This window comes from Cydia strobilella, chromosome 9 (assembly GCF_947568885.1).
Source record: "Cydia strobilella chromosome 9, ilCydStro3.1, whole genome shotgun sequence".
In the NCBI taxonomy this organism is placed as follows: Eukaryota; Metazoa; Arthropoda; class Insecta; order Lepidoptera; family Tortricidae; genus Cydia; species Cydia strobilella.
The window spans coordinates 11,522,700-11,543,238 of NC_086049.1; the positions used below are offsets into that span (position 1 = coordinate 11,522,700).

The 20,539-nt window shown below is 37.7% G+C and overlaps 1 protein-coding gene across 2 annotated transcripts in view; it reads left to right on the forward strand.

Moving 5' to 3' along the window:
* The window catches only part of LOC134744300 (uncharacterized), an 85,215-nt gene that overhangs the window by 14,870 nt on the left and 49,806 nt on the right, over positions 1-20,539 (forward strand). Inside the window, exons 2-4 of one of the 2 annotated variants that reach the window (XM_063678073.1) lie at positions 3,440-3,581; positions 15,649-15,945; positions 17,172-17,363. In XM_063678073.1, coding sequence (XP_063534143.1) covers positions 3,440-3,581; positions 15,649-15,945; positions 17,172-17,363 — 631 coding nt within the window. Of the gene's footprint in view, positions 1-3,439; positions 3,582-15,648; positions 15,946-17,168; positions 17,364-20,539 lie in introns of both variants that reach the window. The other variant, XM_063678072.1, reaches the window with a different exon arrangement.

Here is a 20,539-nt window from a genome sequence, read left to right on the forward strand (position 1 = left end):
CTCTTATACCTAATAATTAAAAAATCGGAATAATCAAAATAAATAAATAGAAGAGCCTCGGTAGAAGAGAGTACCATTGTGTACCATTTGGCGTTGAAACTCTAGGTCCACGGATAGGGGTCCCATCAGGCAGTCCCAGCGCGCACAAGTTTTTTGCAAAAATCGCGAAGCGTCTAGTTGATGTAACTGGTGAAACGGAGACCGAAGAGCTGGCTTTCTCGCACAACGTATCAGCATTGTACCCAAAGGTACAAGCTGCATTGAGGAAGTGCCGCCAGCATCCTTGGCGATAAGACCGCCTGTTGTTTACCTCCGCTTGTGTTTCTGTTTTCTTTTGTATTGATTTCTTTTATTGAGGTGTGCAATAAAGAGTATTTGTATTGTATTGTATTGTACAATGCCTCAAGGGCCTATTTTAGTTTTGAGCTAGTTATTAATTTAGTTTAGTAGGTATCTAGTTTAGTTTACCTCTGTATATCTTTTATGTAAATAAAGAGTTCAACGCAATATTCTAATCAAGACATTTAGAATTTCAAGCAACTTATAGACAATTTAAGATTTTCAATAAATAAAGGCAATTAGAAAAGTATGTCGATCACAACTTAAAAGTAGGTGGGATGAAATTCAATTAAGCATTTAACCATCGAATGAAATCCAGACATATACGTACTTGTTTTTTGATACAGGGCTGCCAAAAAAGTAGTGTTTCTTCCCTTAATGTTTTCAGGGTATATATTCGTGAGTATGTACGAGTACCTAATACGTAATTATCTATATTTTTTCGCTCCGCCGCGCCGCGCCTCTTCTTCTCAATGTTTTGACAGGCAGTTTTGTACTCAGTGAGCTATTCACTATACGAACGCACTTACAATTTAAGCTTTCTATTTCAGCGTTGTTCTGATTAGCAGATACGTTCTATTTCTTCTAAATTTTTTAAAAGTGTGGAGAGATGAGCAAAGATCCAAAGAAGCTCGCACGGGTGCGTAATCATCGGATGGCCATTTCTATTTTGTTCCAATTAGCACTCTAAGTACTTAAGTAAATACTCTAAATATTTACAAGTATTTTCTTAAACTCAAAACCCAAATGTGAATAAAACACTGGAAAAATGTAAGCCGACGACGTTCCTATTAGGTACACACCTCGAAATCGAGCCCGTTCGGCTAAAGGACGTGACAATGGAATAGTAATAATAGAAACAAACACATTATTAAATGTCCTCACTTCTCTGGCAGTCGAGTAGGTAGTATCTAAATTTCTTCTTTGATTTATTAAGTATATATAGTAGTACTTATCCTACGTATTATATGTGGAAAAACGGTACAGTGTCGTGTCGTTAATAGTAACAAATATACATAGATGGGCATTTAACTTTTTTTTATAGAGCAAAAAGCAGAACAAATAAGCCAAACAACAAACAATTAAGTACCTACTAAACGTCTTCATTGTTGACGCTGCGGATAATCATAATCATTTACGAACAATGAAAACAAACACATTGTAAATATTGTGTTGTAAAACATGGAGTCAGCAGATTCAGCTATTGAATACTCGTAATGTGTCCACGCTACAGCAACACACATACGTCACGTCTGAATTTAGTCACCTTTGTCACCTACTAGTACTTAACTACTTACTGTTACATGCAACGATTAACTTAAGGCTTATCGACTTCTTTGTGATCGATATTACCTGCTAATTTCCCTCAAATCATACCATTCAATGATAAAAATATGTTATAATTATAATATGTTAAAATACTTATACAGGTATTTGTATTTGTTTCGCTTCATAATTAGTTCAAGATATTCCGCCTCAAAAAATTGAAAGTGCAATTTTCGGCCTGAAACATTTAAATTTCAAACACAAATAAAAGATTTGCTATTGATTAACATTGTTGGTTGAATAGCACTTAAGTCTACTTTTTAAATGGGCGTTTCAACTATTTTAAAAGTTTGGACCGCGACTAATAATGGAGTTTTTTTTGTTTTAACATTTATGGCCTGGATAATAATGGAGTTCGGATGCGACATTTTTGTTGCCTAAATAAAGTCTTCTTCTCCTTTTTTTTTTCTTCTTGGTTGACTTCTTCTCCTTGTCCTTTTCCCATTATTTAGGGTCGGCATTTTTAATTTTTAACTGACTAGTGACTACAAACTATAGTCTGTCAAGCCATTTCCGTCATAAGAAAAAAGCGGCAAATTTAAAAAAATGTAGGCGCGAAGGGTTATCGACTATCGACCCATAAAAAAATTGAATTTTGCGCCTTTTCTACTGACAAAGTCGTTTGTACTGACAAAGTCGTTTGACCGGCTATATGCATTTTACCACCTAATTTTTAACCATAATCAAATATTGTTTTCTCCGATATGCTTATGATTATATAACTTTCGTCTTATTGTAGCAAAAAATATTACGGGAAGCTCTTCATTAAAGTCAAACTCAAATAAAATAAAATAAATTGTTGTACTGTTTTAGCGAGCGGGAAGTTCATTAACTACTATAGGTCAAACAAGTTTGTCAGTAGAAAAAGGAGCGAAATTCTAATTTTCTATGGGACGATAACCCTTCGCGCCTACATTTACTAAATTTGCCGCTCTTTTCTACTGACGCAAATGCCTTGACAGAGTACCTATATATTGTTTTTAACCTTTAAAAGCATGTTACAACTCAGAAGAAACCAACAAACAATTATTAAAGCCGCATCCACACGGCCCGGTACGGTAAAGCTATCATTTCAAACTGTGGATACATGTGTGGATAGAAGGAGATAGGGAGACATGTCTCGTTCTTGCAGGACTATTTTGTAAGATCGTGCGAATATTGCTTAATAGTAATCATAGACCAAGACCATATAACCATTTTTTTTAAGGTTACAGGTTTCCAAAAACAGCGATCAACAATTAAACTTTTATAATTTTCCTTTTTTGTTTAAAAAAGTTTTAAGGAGGGAAGATATAATAGTTTTTGACGTTTTTAATGTTAAAATTATGGATGGTATAGAAAGGATCTCTTATGGCAGAATTGTTGAAAAAGTGACCGCTTTCAGCTTTAAATAATAGTTCCTAATCTCTCCGGTGGCGCTAGTTAGGCTCTGGGACGTGAGTATAACACATGTATAACATGAACCATATAAGGCAACAAATAACCCGACCAAATTACGTAGGTTGTTTTTGGTAGTATTTCGGTGTATGGTGGCGCCGCCTAATTATTGTTTTTTGATGGACACTTTTCATACATAGAGATTTGGCTCCTTTATATAGTCTCCATGGTTAAAATCCAAGTGCACGAGTGATGTTGATGCTTTTACCTTCTTTCCTCGTATGTTGAAGAAAAACACTATGTTGCCGTTTTGCGGCCTCTGCAATAATGTACCATTAGTACCTAAGTACTTGATTTATATTGTATTTTTGTTGATTTATGTTATGTATTTTCGCAGGAGTGGTCTCCTGACGGCGTTCTTGGCGCTGTCGCTGCTATGCTTGGCGTGCGGCAACTGCGCGGCCGTTCTCGCCGCCACGGGCCTGCAGAGGGCCTCGTCTAGGGCTCTGCCGGCAACTGGACCTAATGCCAGCTTTCAGGTAAATTGCGTACCTTATTGTCATTTAATACACAGATCAATTCATTAGAGCTCATAAGGGACTTTGTTTATCAATATTTTAATAGAGTTTCGATCTCCGTTCTTGTTAGGCCTAGGGTTTGCAATCCGGATCCGAAATGTATGAAATTATCCGAATCTACATTTCAGATCCGTCGTGCAAACTCTACTTAGGCCTTCATAATAACGTAGTTATTGCGTACAGCGTCACATTTTCTGGAAATGGAAACACAATAATATTTTTACTGCGACAATACATACTTAAATAAATATATAGTAAATATTAAAAAATAATGTACCATAATTTTGAAGTTTCAAGTATATAATCTCTCTAATATTTGAGAATACTAGCGTCTGTTCACCCATAAAGCATAATTATATTTTTCCATAAAAATCATCAAAGGCCTTACAACTTAATAATTCCCTAATATTAAATTTGTTCTCAACAATTACAACACTGACTCATTAAAAGACTGCCTAAATTAGTCCCATCACAGGACATCTTCAAAGCCACAGACTCCAAAGACATTTGATTAAGGCCATCAGTTACCCACTGGCCCAGATCGTTGCCGACCGCCGTAACCCTTGGTAACCGATTATCCATGCACCAGTAACGGGTGAGGCAACGCCGGGGCCGGGGCGCGGCGTAGTGCCTAACGACTTGCATTGTCGTGACATGTCAGCATATCATTATGATTTAATGCTGATCAGTAGAATTGGTCAATAGTCATCTGAAATATGGGACCTAATGTGCCATAAAATTAGACTTTCCATTTTTTATCGTTTTCGTTATGTGTGCAATTTTACACTAGTAATTAAATTATAAATAGGTAGAGTTGATTTTAATTACTTGTAGTTAGGTAATTTATTTCAATTGTAATTTACATACACAATAGTGATAATGTGGTCATATTACCGAGCCTTCTTTGTGTGTTCGTTCGTCTATCTATCAGCGATGTCATGAACCTTATTTAAGTGTTCAAGAATTTTTCTGATCTTATTGTGATAAGAGGTGTACGGAATCTTTTTGCATGGTCCAGCAAGCAAATGGCCCTTCTTATAAGCTTTATACTGTGTACCAAAAAATCCCCATAGAATCGACACAAATTAAGTAGGCAACCCTCCTAAGATTACTTTGTAAAATAAAATTGTTCACCACGGTTTACACAACACTTACAAAGTAAAACGCAAAGCGGGTAAAGCGTAACTTGGTTGATAAGTTACCAAATCTTTTTGCAAAATGCACCCAGTGTAAATAAATTGCATATTTTAGAGCATGCCAGAGATATTAAACCTGGGAAGTGGATATTATTGGAGTTGCATTAGTCGGTTCTGCCCGGGCGCGCGCGGTGTGACCAAATCACACGGTTAATTACCATATTGCCTGTATTTGTAGTGCGATAAATCAGTCCCTGCTTTGCAATACTAACCACGATTAGATAGAATATTCAAATTAGAATTAGAATAAGAACCGAACAAATATGCAAAAAGCAGAATTGCTTTTTTTGCAGGCATTCATTCGAAAATTCGTGAAATTAAGGCTTTATACTCGTATCATGTAAATAATGATTGTATCATTATCACGACCATATACTTACGTCTCACTGCACGTGGCAACGTAGACAGCCACGTTAGCAAAATGCGGATTGGGGACTTAGACACACACCAATTAACGTATGTTATAAATATTGATGATGATATATGAAATGATGATTGAATTTCTTATTTGAAAACACTCAAAAACTACTCTTACCAACAATAAAACCTAGATGGATCGATTTTTCGCCCTCGTTAGCCTCTGGTTTAAAAATAAAATCTAATCATTACTTTACAATTTAATACCCACCGAGCTACCGCGAAAACTCGGGCAAACTAATTATTAAAAAAATTTACCCTAGTTTGATCGAATTGTCGTTCTCATACGCCCCTATATTGTAAATTTCATCGAAATCGGTGTAGCCGTTTTTGAGGAATTACCAAAAAAGATATGCAAATGTATCTGAAAAAATATGATAGATTATTAAGATTATTTGCCACTACTGTAGTAGGTCAAGTAGGTGGTAGATGGAAATTTCCTTCGCTGCTATTGCAAGATTGTTTACTTTGTTTGTAACAACTTTAAAATAATATAAACTGACATAGATGTCATGTACTAAAGAAAAAGTGACCAAGTCCACCGGTGGCCGAGACCGGAATTGAACCGACGTCTTCAGCGCAGGTACGCGGCTAAAAATAATCATAAATAATATTCCATGTTTCCGGTATTAGTTCTATAAGCAACTAGACACTTACGAAGTTAAACAAAATGTTTAAAGATTTTAAAACCAAAGCGAATACTTTCCTATGGGTTTCTAAACCAAGAATCACACCGATACTAATCATCACAAGTAAACGACATAAACGCGCCCTTAATACCCAAATAAGAAATCGCTCCATGAGGTTATCCTGAATATAAAAACAGGTTATGAATTTGATCTGGATTTGTTATCATTTGTGGTTGAAAATATATCATTTGTGACACTGACAAATCATATCCATAGCATATCCTGATCAAATTCATAATCATTACCTATTATTATAATCAGAATACGCCTCCATATCAAACTTAGCATCGATATAATTCGAGTATTCGTGACCGAGTTATCGACTTGCCATATAATTAGCATAAGGCGGTGCGTGTGCGACACTATCGGATCTGATGACAGTTCTGCTTCGTTCGTTTCCAGATTGACAGCCGTTACGGCCCAATGGTTCTGTAATACTAAGTATTTGCTCTATTAACGAGGGGGCATTGTAGCCATTATCATGCATAAATATGAGGGAGTAATAATACTAGTTAGTGCCACTGTTGTACCTATAAAACAACTTCCCATATCCGTTGACATCATACGTAAAACATACAATGTATTAGTAGAAAAAATTCTGAAAAATCGTCGCTCAGACCGAATAATTCGTGGTGTTTTGAAAATTGGTACAGTTTCTCTTTAAGGTGCCCAGGTGAACTTACTAAAAGTCCCCAAGGGTGGGAATGGGAGACGAGCAGGCGGTCGGGGAGGGGGAAAAGGTATATTTTTTCAGTATTTTGCCTGTATCTCGAAAACTATTAAAAATATCTCTTTAGTCACGTCTACATTAATTATCTACATTAAATTTTCAATGAATAATGGGTTGGCTTAAAGTAGTGTGAATTTTTATTTTCGAAAACACAAAAATAAAGATAATAGCTATTGGTCTCTGGATTTTATAATGACAAACTAGAGCATATTTGATATAAAGAAAACATAATATTATAAAATAAAGTCCTCCACCTTCGATTTCTCGTAACTGTTTTCTAACCTTCCGTATCATGCTTTGGACTGAACAACATTTAAGTAAATTTTCAAGACTGTTTTTTTACCATTAATTTTAATTATTTAGAATTGTTGGTTTCTTATCCATAAAATGCCATCGTTCACAATGCTGATTGAAAATTGCCCAAAAATCTGCAATTGATCGAGCTTTAGAAACGATAAGGAAGTTGCATGTTTTTGTAAAAAATTATGCAATGGCGGTTTGCACTAATTTTCGGCACTCGTGTCAGAACTACTAAAAGATGCCAGCCCTCTAATATCTCTAAGGCTCGATCAATCAAAGGTTTGTGGCCAATTTTATATACATTGGTAGGTATATTTACGATGGGTGGGAAGAATATTCGAGGATAAAATAAATTTAACAATGTAAATCCAAAAGAAATTAAAGAGAGTCGACTTGAAAAGAAGCATATAACAACAAGTTAATAAAAGGGAGCCTTTTAATTATTTATCTACTTACACTTATTCTAATAATTTAACCAATATAATCCATTTACAAACAATAATTAAAACTAATAATCTAAAACTAATAAACTAAAGGTCTAATATGCGCCTCCACCCTGCATCGTACCCGGCTCAAAAGTCCCCATGATGCCTGGTCGCAGCCCCTCTCCCGTAGACGCCTCCCCAGTTCACCAATCAGACGCCGAGCCTCAGAGCCCCAGGGCCCCGCGGTTTCTATTGCCACCGGCACGAAGTCATAGCTTGATTCCAGGGCGGAGTATTTGGTGTGCTTTAGCTTAGCGGCGGATACCGCCGCCGAGCCAGCACACCGTGAGGTTTGCCTCAGGTGGGACGCGGCAAAGGTGCTTACACAAGTCGCGTCCCACAAGAGACAACGCCCCCTCCGCCATGGAATCAAGGTCAGTCCGTCCGGCCTTTTCCCGTCCGTACGGCTCAAGCCAGGGGGCTCCAATATGCATGGCACGCTAGCCGACACCATTGCCCTTCGTATTAACTCGTTGATGGATTGGTGCCTAGGAAATCGCCCCGCGCACCTTTGGCAGCTCAAACCATGGTGTCCGTTGGCTTCTACCATTGCTCCGCATCTGCAGCGATGAGCCTCGCACACACTGGTCCCCAATCGGAGTGCCACTGCTATTCTTAAGGAGTCGTTATCTAGCAATGTACCAAGCTGGGGTGAGGGCAGTGCATGCATCCAGGCCCCTGACTCTGGCTGTGCAAGAGCTTTAAGGCGCGCGAGATCGACACCCAAGGCGCCAGAAATCAACGAGTTATACACACCTCTGCTCCAGATGTCGTCCCATTGTCTTTGTACGGCGGGGTCGTCAGGCCGTGCGTCGCCCGGCGTAGATGTGGACCACTTTGCCATGGCCTCTGAGATAAATGGAACCGGGGAGTTGCCACCATTAAGAGCTAATATTCGAGTGACAAGATCCACAGTTCCATTCACAGATGCTAAAAAGGCAATGAGTCCTATGTCTTCGACGCGACGAATTCCAAGGCCGCCATATCGTATGGGAAGGGTCGCCTGGATCCACTGTATGTCGGTTAGATCGACGTTTAGAATGAGTTGTAGGGTCGACTTCAACTCTTGATCTATTTCTTTTGCTGTTTCAGGGAATAGCCATGAGGGAGATGTCCTTAAGATGTAGGTCATCCGGGGTGTGGCGAAGCAATGACGTAGTAGTGTCATAGACACGTGAGATGAAAGATTGGTCAAGTGGTTCCGAGCTGCCACAAGAGCATCCTTTTTAGTTCGAAGGGCGGCACGAACACCCTCGGGGAAGATGGGCGCACCTAATAGAGAGAGAGCTGCTTTGTCAACTCTTTTGATTCCCGGCAAGAATGATTGCAGAGCCAAAGAGGAGGATTCAGACATTGACCCACAGGAGAAGAGCTCGCACTTCGTGGGATTTACTTTTAGCCCAAGTTCTTTGAAAGCGGGTATGAGGTTCTTCAGGTCTTCGATTATTGCCTCGGGTCTTCCGCCGATGACTCCGTCGTCAAGGTACCATACATTGAGCGGAGAATTTAATGTAATGATGGACTTATGTATGGCCAAGCAAAAGAGCAGAGGCCCTAAAGGATCGCCCTGTTGGGCTCCGATTTGGGACAACACTGTATTATCTTTAAAGTAAAGATTAGTGGCATCAGAATAGCACTGATATAAAAAAGGGTAGAGACGTGGTGCCAGGTCGAGGACCTCCTTTAATATGCTGTCTCTTTCGACACAGTTGAATGCGTTTTTAAGGTCAATTTTGATGAGTGCGTTGTCTGTGTTTTCATTTTTTAAAACAAAAGACCGAGTGGCATGAATTGCTGCCTCACAACCTCTAGCTGTCCCAAATCCAATCTGCTTTGGCTGCAGGTATTTTGATATATCATCCCTGACAGCGTAACAGCACAATTTGGCAGTGAGACGTCGGATAACAGTACCCACCGCTATGGGCCTTATGCCACCATCCTTCTTTAATAACGCACATAAATTTGCGCCATATAGGTAGGGCCTTACTTGGAGGTTAAGCATACCCTTTAATAAGAAATTGCACATGTCGGTTAAGGACTCTAATAATCTAATTCCATTATTACCCGCAGATTGTGAAGTGAGTTCTTTGAGATGTTGTGGGCGCAAACCGTCTAATCCAACTGCGGAGCCATTATAGAAAGAGTTCAGCGCTTTGGATACGTCAGCTACGGTCACCGATAGAAAGGCGCTATTACGGTTTGGTTCAGGAGGTAAATGAAGTTGTCTTGAGGGTGAGGGATGCTTTTCATGTAGTGTGGTAAGTGTGGCCTCATTTGAAGGGGCTAGTGCAGAGTCGGACAGAAGTATACGGACTGCGCCCCTGAAATCACCGTCATGGACTTTAGTTTCAATAGTTCTGTATTTCGGGCGTAATTTATGGTTTATGCATTCAGGGAAATATATGATTGAATTGATTGAACTGTTGATACTGTTGATAGTGACGATATTTTCCTTTACTTTGGTTGTCAAAGATTTGCTTCCCTCGCTCTCAGGTACTCTTAGGGCTGAGAATGAAAATGAGAGAAAGGAAAACCAATCTTCAACACAGTTTGTACGTAAACAGTTGCCTATTATATCGCAAAGCTTACCAGCGGCAAGGTTCCTGGCTCCCTTGGGTATATGTTTCAGTACACGCACATTAGCTTTTAGGGCAGGTAAATCTTCTAATTTTGAAGTTGGATCAGGGGTAGTTGCCGAGATCGTTGCTCCTACGGGGTTTACTATCAAGTTGGGATTGGGACATACAGACGGCCTGTTCTCGATGGCCAAGTCAGCGTGGACACGGCTGATGTGGATGTTCAGACCTTTTTGTCCCTTAAATTGGCGGCTTTGGGGGCAGTAAGGGCAATCGGTCGGGATTGGTGCAGGCGTCGGGTTAGGGGCGGCATTTAAAAGGTTTTGTACAGGTGGCATATAAAAGTTATTGTAAATATAGTAGATACCTAAAATTATAATTATTATTAACGATAATAAAAACACACGGCAGTCACTGTACACAATAAGCGTCATTCATGTATGATGAAGCGCGGCTGGGAAACAGTCTGGTTAGTCAACTTACGCGGTTGCATGCAAAAAGCAAGGTAGTATGTTAATGCGGTGTATTACCACTAGAGGGGAAACACCATAATTGTAGATCACAGTATCTTCGCAAATGCTATGATATCATTATTTTATTTGCATTAAAATCTGTCGTCCATGCTTTGTTTTTCTTTTTGTACTTCTGATGGAATAACATTGCACCAGGTGGAAGCTATCTTCCTCGGAACTGTCACCATATCAACTAGACCATACTGCACTCCGTAATTACGAACCATAATTGTAGATGAAACCACAGTATCTTCGCAAATGCTATGATATCATTATCGTAATTGCATTGAAATCTGTCGTCCATGCTTTGTTTTTCTTTTTGTACTTCTGATGGAACAACATTGTACCTGGTGGAAGCTATCTTCCTCGGAGCTATCACCATATCAATACTAGACCATACTGCACTCCGTAATTACGAACCACAAATCACTCAATAGTGATTGATGATGATGACACCATTCATCGCCACCATATAACCACTAATAGCTGTAGTACTTTAAAGAATCACTGAAGATCGAAACGTTGCTATCCATGACGTTCTTTTATGAAAATATGCACACAATAAACTGTTAAAATCTCATTTGAATTCAATAAATAAATATTTACGGAAAATTATCTGACTGCAGTTTTTGACATGACATTGACATCTATGATTATATGATAGCATTTGCTTTCAAAGTTAGATATTATCTAGTTTTTCATTATAAAATCCAGAGACTAGCTGTTTTCTTTATTTTTATGTTTTATAGCACACGCAGTGCAAGATCTTCTTTGAAATTATGACGTATAAATAACACTTGCACTGCGTATGCTATCAAAATCGTTGCAGACTTTTCTTGGTCTAACTCTAGACGTGTTACAACCTTACGACTTATTTCTAACAAAGCGACGTACGACCTAATTCGAACAATGCTTATAAGATGTCACGGCGATACGATACCGATCTGTCAGTGTCAAAAGTGACGTTTTTGGTTAAAGAAATGTCAATTTTGACACTCACAGATCGGTATCGTATCGCTGTGTCATCTTATAAGCCTTGTTTGAATTGGGCCAATAATTAGTTGAAGCTGAATTATATCAGAAAACCAGACTACTAAATGTTTTAAAACATTCGAAGAGAACACTCAAAGAGAAGAGTAAAGAAACACACGCAATAGCTGATAATTCAATCAAAGAATCTAGTCCCCCCATCTCCGTTCTGCCACCGGGCTTGCGTTTCGCCCTTACGTCGTTACTCTGCCACTGATTCGTACTAAACGCTATGCATCCAGCTTTATCATGCGAACGGCTAAGGAGTGGAATTCACTTCCTGTAAATGTGTTCCCAATCCACTAAAACTTGGATCTTTTTAAATCGAGAGTGAATAGACATCTTTTAGGTAAGCATGTTATATCCTAGACTGCATCAGCACTTATCATCAGGTGAGATTGCGGTCAAATGCTTACCTTTTTCTAATAAAAAATAAAAAAACGTTAGGTTGCCTGCAGGGACAATGTCAATTTATTTCCTCGCTAGAGATCGTATCTTTCACGTACCAACTCTAAAATATTTTTTTACAATTATGAATGTAAGTATACGACTGTTACATCACCATAAACAATTATGTTCGTCTTCACGTTCACAGGCGATTACAGATAATTATTAAGATAACTCTTTACCCGATGTCATGATAATCGTGCTGGCGGTATTACTTCACGCGGCGATGATCGGTCACCGCGGCGCGGCGCCTTGACCTGCGTGTGCGCATCCGGTCGACTTAACTAACAGGCTAATTCGAGTTTTAGTTATTCGATCTGTTACCGATGTGATACTGATCTGTCAGTGTCAAAAGTGACATGTCTTCAATCAAAAACATCACTTTTGACACTGATAGATCAATATCATGTCGGAAACAGAACGAATAACTAAAACTTGAATTGGCCTGTGTGTAGGTGGCATATTCAGATATAAAAATACATGTATATTATAGTTCGATATTGATATGCTACATCTACAAGCTTTTATGTGAGAGAGTGTACTGTGAGTCGTGTAAAGGTCGTATCATAACAATTACAAATCTGGTTAAGGTTTTAAACTCAAAATTGGCCTAATGGAGGCATATTTAGATATGTTAAAAATAAAAATATACAGTCTGAACAAACACAAACCAGGGTTCAAGGTTTACTCATAATACTTCCTATTCTATTATGACATTATGTATCTACAGCATCAAGATTTTTTCTATATAATTTTCTCTTTATCCATAAAAAAAAATTATGAGTCTTCAGTGATGGCATATTACGTTACGAGCTGTCGTTAAAACCTCTTCAATTGGGAAATTATTTAGTTACGAACCATAAAATACTACAGAGGAGGCACTGTTAACATTTTCTCATCCATGGCACAGCTTTGTTTGTAAACATTAAAATTGAGTAAGCGGGTAACTAAACTACCTACCAATGTTGGCCTAAAACTTTCTAGAAATGCAAATCAAACTAATGCAAGTATCTCTCAGCCTTTTCACGCTCTTACTGTTTTATTGCAGTTCTTAAATATTGTTTGAGCGCAGGATAATATCGTTAGTTTAATAAACGTACACCGAACTGATAACTACGAAATGCAGTGAGTACCTATAGTCTACATCTAAAATTGTGTCTGGCACAAATGAAGTACACACATAAAACGTAATTGACATTTCGAGATAGTCATAGTCATGTCATAGTAGTAATTTAGGTTTTGTTTTGCACGTATTGCGAACAGTTATTCTAAGCCTGCCTGTTCAGGTTACTGTAATTATGTGATCTAAAACAAGGAATTGATAAAAAAGCAATCATGCGGTCAAGCACAGAGAATCGTAATAAATAAAACAGAAATTCCGTCAGATCTCCGTCATGTTTTTATTTTATTACAATCCCAGGCTGGTTAGAAGTCAGTTCTGACACCTACAAATCAGTTTAAAAGTTGTAAATTGCTCTTTAGTAAATGACGGGTTAAAACAATTGTCTTGGAAACTGCTGGAGACTAAAATGAAGCAGTGACTCTATTTGTGTTAAGCTAGGTTAGTAAAGTCGTCGTCAGTAAAACTTACAAATAATGTAAACAAATATGACAGATTTTGTTAGCGTTTGATATATAACCTAACATTTTTACGAAGGTATTTTCCCTGAAATATTAATAATTAACATTTAATTTAACTAAAAATTATATAAATAAAATATTTCAAACATCAAACATTTATTCAGCAAATAGGCCACAACAGCCTCTTTTACATCCCCCGTAGTCGGACTGCTTACGCGAAAAATAGTTTTGTTAGAAGGGCATGCAGGTTGTACAACGAAAAATTTCTGAATCTCGATATTTCCTGCGAGAAACTTAATAGATTTAAAACACTATCTATGCAGTGTAATAACCCAAATCATTAATTTGGCGCTATTAGGAAAAAATCTCAGTATTGAACGTTAATAAGTAATAAGAATAACAAAACCTTTTTAGTATTCAGTTTTTAGTATTGTTAACACCCTGATACTCTCGCATTTTTTTTTTCATTATTGTTGTTATTGTTTTTGTTCTTGTTTGCACAAATAGCTCTGTTTTACTATGTAGAAACTTTATTAAACATGATGTTAAAATATTTTCATTAAGGAAACTATAAGTCTAGCTTTAAGAAAATTTCCAGTGTTATGTATAACTATAAAAGACTGTTTGTTTCTTAAATAAATAAATGCAATAAAATAAAACAGGGGCACTTTTACATGTCAATTTTTACAAGCAATAAAATTAACCAAAATTATTAATTTAAGTATATAGACTGTCGATAAGGTCGTGGTTGTCCTTTTTAAGAGCGAGATTACGAAGAAGTAATGAAGGTAAAATGGTTAGTTTACATTATTTTCAAGTTCTATTGACGACGAACTGTAGGAGGGTGTAATTTATTTATGCACTTTAATTACTTAACTTATAATTTATATTTAAAGAGTTTTTTCTTAATGAAATACAATTAATTAATATATGTGCTGGCGCTACTGCGCCAAATTCCTTTTCGACATAACCTCTTTTACATAAAAACTCTAAGGTGACTTCTGGCCACCGAGCCGAGACAGGACACTGACATATTGGCAAACTGACAACTGACTTCACAAATAAATTAATTATCGCAAGCTACGCAGCGAAACCTGCACGTATATTATATTGATTCCGCTAACCTTTACCTATATCAACTATCAACGCATCGCCGCCGCATATCGAAGAATATTAAACATCCGCTTAGAAGATTAAGTTTTGGAATAATAGACGAGGACTACGGACTAACGGGGTAAGTCAGCTGCGAGTACAAAATTTATATTTAGACTAGACTTTGACACACCGCAGTATCGGCTCCAGCTCCCGTGATTATCCAGTTCAATCCTTAAAACTTTGTCTTTACGACAATCTTCATCATTTTGTTCCTTCGAACCGAATGAAAATGATGAAGATCAATATAATATATGTGGTTTCGCGTTTCGCTGTGTAGCTTGCGATAATTAATTTATTTGTGAAGTCAGTTGTCAGTTTGTCACTATGTCAGTGTCCTGTCTCGGTGGCCAGAAACCAGAAGTCACCTTAGTTTTTATGCAAAAGAGGTTATGCCGAAAACGAATTTGGCGCAGTAGCACCACCAATATGTGATATACACATGATATTGACAGTCAGATTTTGCTCAGTTACCAATTATTAGCGTGGAAATCGCAGTACCATAATTTCCAAGTCTGCATGTTGCTAATAATAATTAGAGTAAATGAGAAACGAAGACGAGCTTTCCATCCTGTACGATGGCAGTGGTTAGCATGTTTCTGATTATACTATTTGAGATCATTACATAAATGTGCCGACGGAAATCTCTCTGGCAGGACGCGAGAGGTTTTGTTATGATATAGATAATTATTCGTAAGAAAACGTCTTAATTAGTCTTCATCTATTTTCTGAAACGTAACACCAAAACACCATATAATTTATCCAACAATCATAATATGACCTAAGGACTTCGTTGTTTTTACTTATACCTAGTATGACAGTGCAGACTTGCAGAGCTGCTGTACAGCTAAACATACTTCCATTAAGTCGGGACTTCGACATATGACCCAACTGAATTCCCCTTTTGTCCCCAGGATGAAATGGAAGCATGGACGCCCGTCCTCACGAACATCGCGGTTCTTATCATCGCCTCCGTCCACTGCCTCGTCTGCATCGTCAGCATCTACCACTTGTCCAAGCGTGTGTGCCCCTGTTTCCGGCCCAAGCAGGCCTACGACCACAACCAGTTCGATCCGGGCTTCAAGCCTTTCGTGGTGCATGTGGACGAGAAGAAAGAGAAAGGAGATAGAGAGAGGGAGAGGGAGAAGGGACATGAACTGTGCAAGGAGTTGGAGAGCAAGCTGCAAGGAGAGTCGTTGAAGAAGAAAAAGGTAATTTAGGCTTCGAGTCGGATACAATTTTTTTAATACAGTTGCTCAAAAAGTGCTACTTTTCGTGGCTGTATAGCGTGCGGAAAGTTTCGCGAACTAGTGCTTTTTACTTTTCCAATTTTTTTAAATTTTAACTTGTTCCAATTCATGACTACTTATTGATGAGTGTTAATATTAGTTTCCTTAAAACGTCGTAATCAACATAAAAACCTACTGTTAATGTAAGAATACGAAAAATATGCATATTATATATTTTATTACTTACCTCTTCATCATTATAAGTATTATAACACGTTTATTTTTTAATGTTGAAAAACCGTTCTTAATAAGTTGTCTGAATGGAACGGAACGCCTGTCAAAGAAGAGGCGTATTTTCTTACTGCAAGAATGTTTTAAGTTTACAAAGGCAACATTCGATATTGTTTTAAAAAAAATATACGATACACAAATAATCGTAAATAACGATATTTAGGTAATAATAGTACAATGTTTTAATATTTACAATTGTTTCTGTCTTATAGAACATGCACTTGAAAAAAAAACTTTCATTGAAGTGGGTTCAATAATAATAACAAAATCTATTCTGGTCGAATAAAAGCTAGAAAAACACCTCTTCATAATGTCAATGTCAATGATATCAGTGTCACAGAATTAATAATATAAAAGTTTAAAATTCCATTCCTTGTTGCTTTTCTTATTTTTTCGCAACTGTATTAAAAAACGTCGTTCGATACACGTGCGGATATGTCATTCTTCACTCGTCCCGAGTCTTGCCACTCGCCTACGGCTCGTGGCAAGATATCTCGGTACTCGTGAAGTAATGACATACTTTCCGCACTAGCATCGAAATGTACAATTGAGTAACAAGAGCCACAAAAGGTTGAAATTTAAAATCAACAAAAATATCAATATTATTTACGTTACAATTTACAATACAACGCCTACGCCTATGGAAAGGTTGTTTTCCTGCGTTTCCACCAAAGTTTAGCTGCGCTACGTTTACATGAACATATTATAGTTTCGTAGCGTAGATTGGCCGATTTATATCCAGAGTAAGAATTCTGGCTGAAAAGCAAATTATTTATTCTATGGGCGTGATTTCAAGCCTGTTATAAAAGTACATAATATATGTACAACAACCTATAGAGCCCATTTGACAGGACTTTGGAAATTTTGCCATTCAAAAAATTATTTGCTTAATAATCCTGTATATTACTTTTTAGCAGGTCGAATCCCCCGAGTTCGGCAGCGCCAACAGCAAGGAGAAGCTAGTGTCGCACTGGTTAGGTCGGCAGGCACCGGCTGTGGCACCCGCGGCGCCCGTGGCACCAGTGGTGCCCACGCGCGGGCGCCGAGCGCGCGGCGTGCGCAAGCGACCGCCGCAGCTGCTGCTGCTGCCCGCACATCCCGCCAGCACGGTAAGTGACACTTTCCCCCTTTACACTTGTTCTTCAAATTTTATCGAACCAATGATACTCATGCCAGTGATGACCCCCAAAAAAGAGTAACGTAATATATAGGTACATTTGTGCTCTTTATCTTTATTAAAAAATGTGACATCGCCTATAATGGAGCCCTATGTCTGTCCTTCTTTTATTTAGGAATTTTCCATGCGGCATTAATTACCTATTATCATCGTAAAGGTCTCCAAATATTACCCCACAATTTTATTGATGCAATATCACATTGAATATCCACGGGCTATAACTATAACGATATGTATGCGAATTTAGATGCAACGAAATGTTTCTCATGTACGAAACATAAAGCAATGACCCAACAAAGATTTAAATGAGAGTTATTAGGAACGAATATCCCGGGTCACGGGTCGCAAGAGACCATAAAAAATATCATTTAATCGTTGTAGTACGACATCGGGCACGGAGAAAAGTGTTAAACCAACTCAGTATTTAAACTTTAAAAAGATTGACGTGCTGCCTGCTTCTTTTAATTTTAACCCTAAATCACTGGTGGGTCACTTTCGATATTTGATATTTTTCTATTATTTCAAACTGTAGTCGTGATACTGATTCTATTATTTTGTTTGTGTATGGGACGTGCGCCGGCGCGCGTGACATTTGACAGCATCGCTGTCACAAGATTCGTGTCACTTGCAACTATAATTTAATTCTCTCTTTTTTAAGCCTAGTAATTTTAAGCCAAACCTAATGGACCGCGAGCCAGGAACAGATTTCCATGACCAATCGCCTCCCGGGCGATAACTCGTATAGTGGTTAACGGCTTTGTATGATGACTCATGTGATACATTGTACGTTTAACATTTACTCACAAAACGGATATGGCAATAATAAAAATGCTTATATTTCATGATTACCACCATATTCACAATATTTGTAACATACATATCGTCAGTGCGAGTAAAAATCGCCATGTATTTTTAAGCTACTTTTCAGGAGACAAAAAATAGTAATTTTTAGCTTCACAAAATAGTGTCGTGATTCGTGATGGAATGATATCACAACAGCAAATAGATGGCGTAGTTACAAAATAATTTATATAACGAACGAGTAAAACATAAATAACGCGCCAAAGTCTACTACAACACAAATTCTGATAACAATCGCATATTAGAAAGCATTTTATCGGAGATTCCCACGCGAAGGCGAAAAATTGCTATTTCGTAACACTACATGCCAATACAATAGAGAAGTATGCAGTAAGAGTTAATGCATGTTATTGCTTTCTATTGCAATATTTGGTTTGAAGTGTCCGACCCGAATTGTTTTGATTGTAAGATCGAATTAATTGTGTTTATGTAACATAGATAATGTTACGGTTAAAATAACTCTACCTACTACTACCTACTTAAGTTTAATGAAATCTGTATGCGACGATACGAATACGAGCAGGTACCTTTGTGAAGTCGTGTTGATTTGAGTATTTGAACATGTCCCATTTACTAAGTTAACAAGGTATAGGTTGGAGGTATGATTTAGAGCTATATTTGACTCGTCAGTGTGACCATAAATTATGGGCTGCCTTTTCACTGAGGCGGAGACGGAGATGATGATGGAGACGTGCAGGATTAATAGCATTGATTGTAATCCAGCGGAGCGGAGAAGAGATATGGATTACAACATTTACAAAATTACAACCGATGCTATCGGTTGATTCCCGCACGTCTCCAAGTTTATCTCTGCTTCACTGGAGAGCCTGGAAAGTCAGCCATCAAGCCGCATTAGACCTAAAGCACTACTAATCATTTTTGTGCCCATGCACAATGTGTCTTCTTATATGTACATTAATATAGTTCACACTTTTATTGCAAACTGACGAAGGAGTAATTCTAAGTTGTTAACATCCGCATTAAGGCGTGTTTTTACGAGTATGGTAGACTACATTCAAAACGTGTTCATCGGATTACCTAACTTATTGCAGTGTTAACAACCTAAGGAGGCGTCAGCAATAGTTATTTGTTATACAAGGGTGCAAAGTTGTATTTTACCCCCGAGTGTGGAATTGAAACACGAGCAAGCGAAAGGATTATATAGTTGAACCACGAGAGAAACGAGTGGTTCTGAAGTAGAATCCTGAGCGTAGCGAGTGTTTCAACACACGGAAGTAAAATACATTTGCACCCGTGTGTAACACAAAACTTTTCGCCTCACTATAGCGAGGAAAGTGCAATATCCACAGGCAATATCATCTTCATCACTGGAATCACTCATATTTTTACGATATTACTTATAACAGAAAACTGGAAGTTGTGTATTTTTACGCGAGTCGGTGAGAAAAGTTTTTAAGTAAAAAAATTTGTTGACAATGTTGACTGTTCTGACGTATGAAATGTCAACGATGCGTTTTGAAATTGCATCGACTCAACTTTTGCGTTCAGAATTATATTTAACATCATTATAAAAACAAACGTTTCTTATGGAATTTTAAGGTTTATGACTTAAAATCATTAAATAAAGCTAAATTTGGTATTTTTATTAGATTCTTAAACCATTTATTTCATGATAATTGATATCTAACGAACCATTATTATGAGCGTTCTACGTTTTGTTATCTGTCAAGCTACTTAAACACGCTCCATCCAAGGTCAAATAACTTTCGCCACTAGTGGATAAAACGCGTTTTTCCCCGCTTGTTTTGAAGGATAAAAGACAACTTTCCGAGCTAGTGAGGGGAAAAATAATGTATTATAGTTATAGTTATGTAACAACTAACCTCATACAGTAATGTGCAGTCGTTTGCTCAAACAAGGTGCTTGAGCGTGAGTGCTAGACTGCTTTTCACATTCACAAATTATTACCGAGTAGCTAGTAGCTACGGACGAACCAGTTTTGTCTGACCTCGGGTCACACATAAATAATACGAATCCAGGGATTACTAAACGGAGGAAGGAATCACAGTCGAGCACAAATCAGTTCGTGAACACGAGTCTGAAGATATATAGATTATAGAACCGTTAGAAGTCTGCTGTGTTTACTAGTTTCATCTTTACCATCATCCTCAAACTTGTATGTAACTTGGGATGTAACACTTACAAAATATGATTTTCGGCATTCTAATATTCCCTGTTATGGTAAAAACATAACTTTTTATAAATTCGTTATTCATGTCAACATCC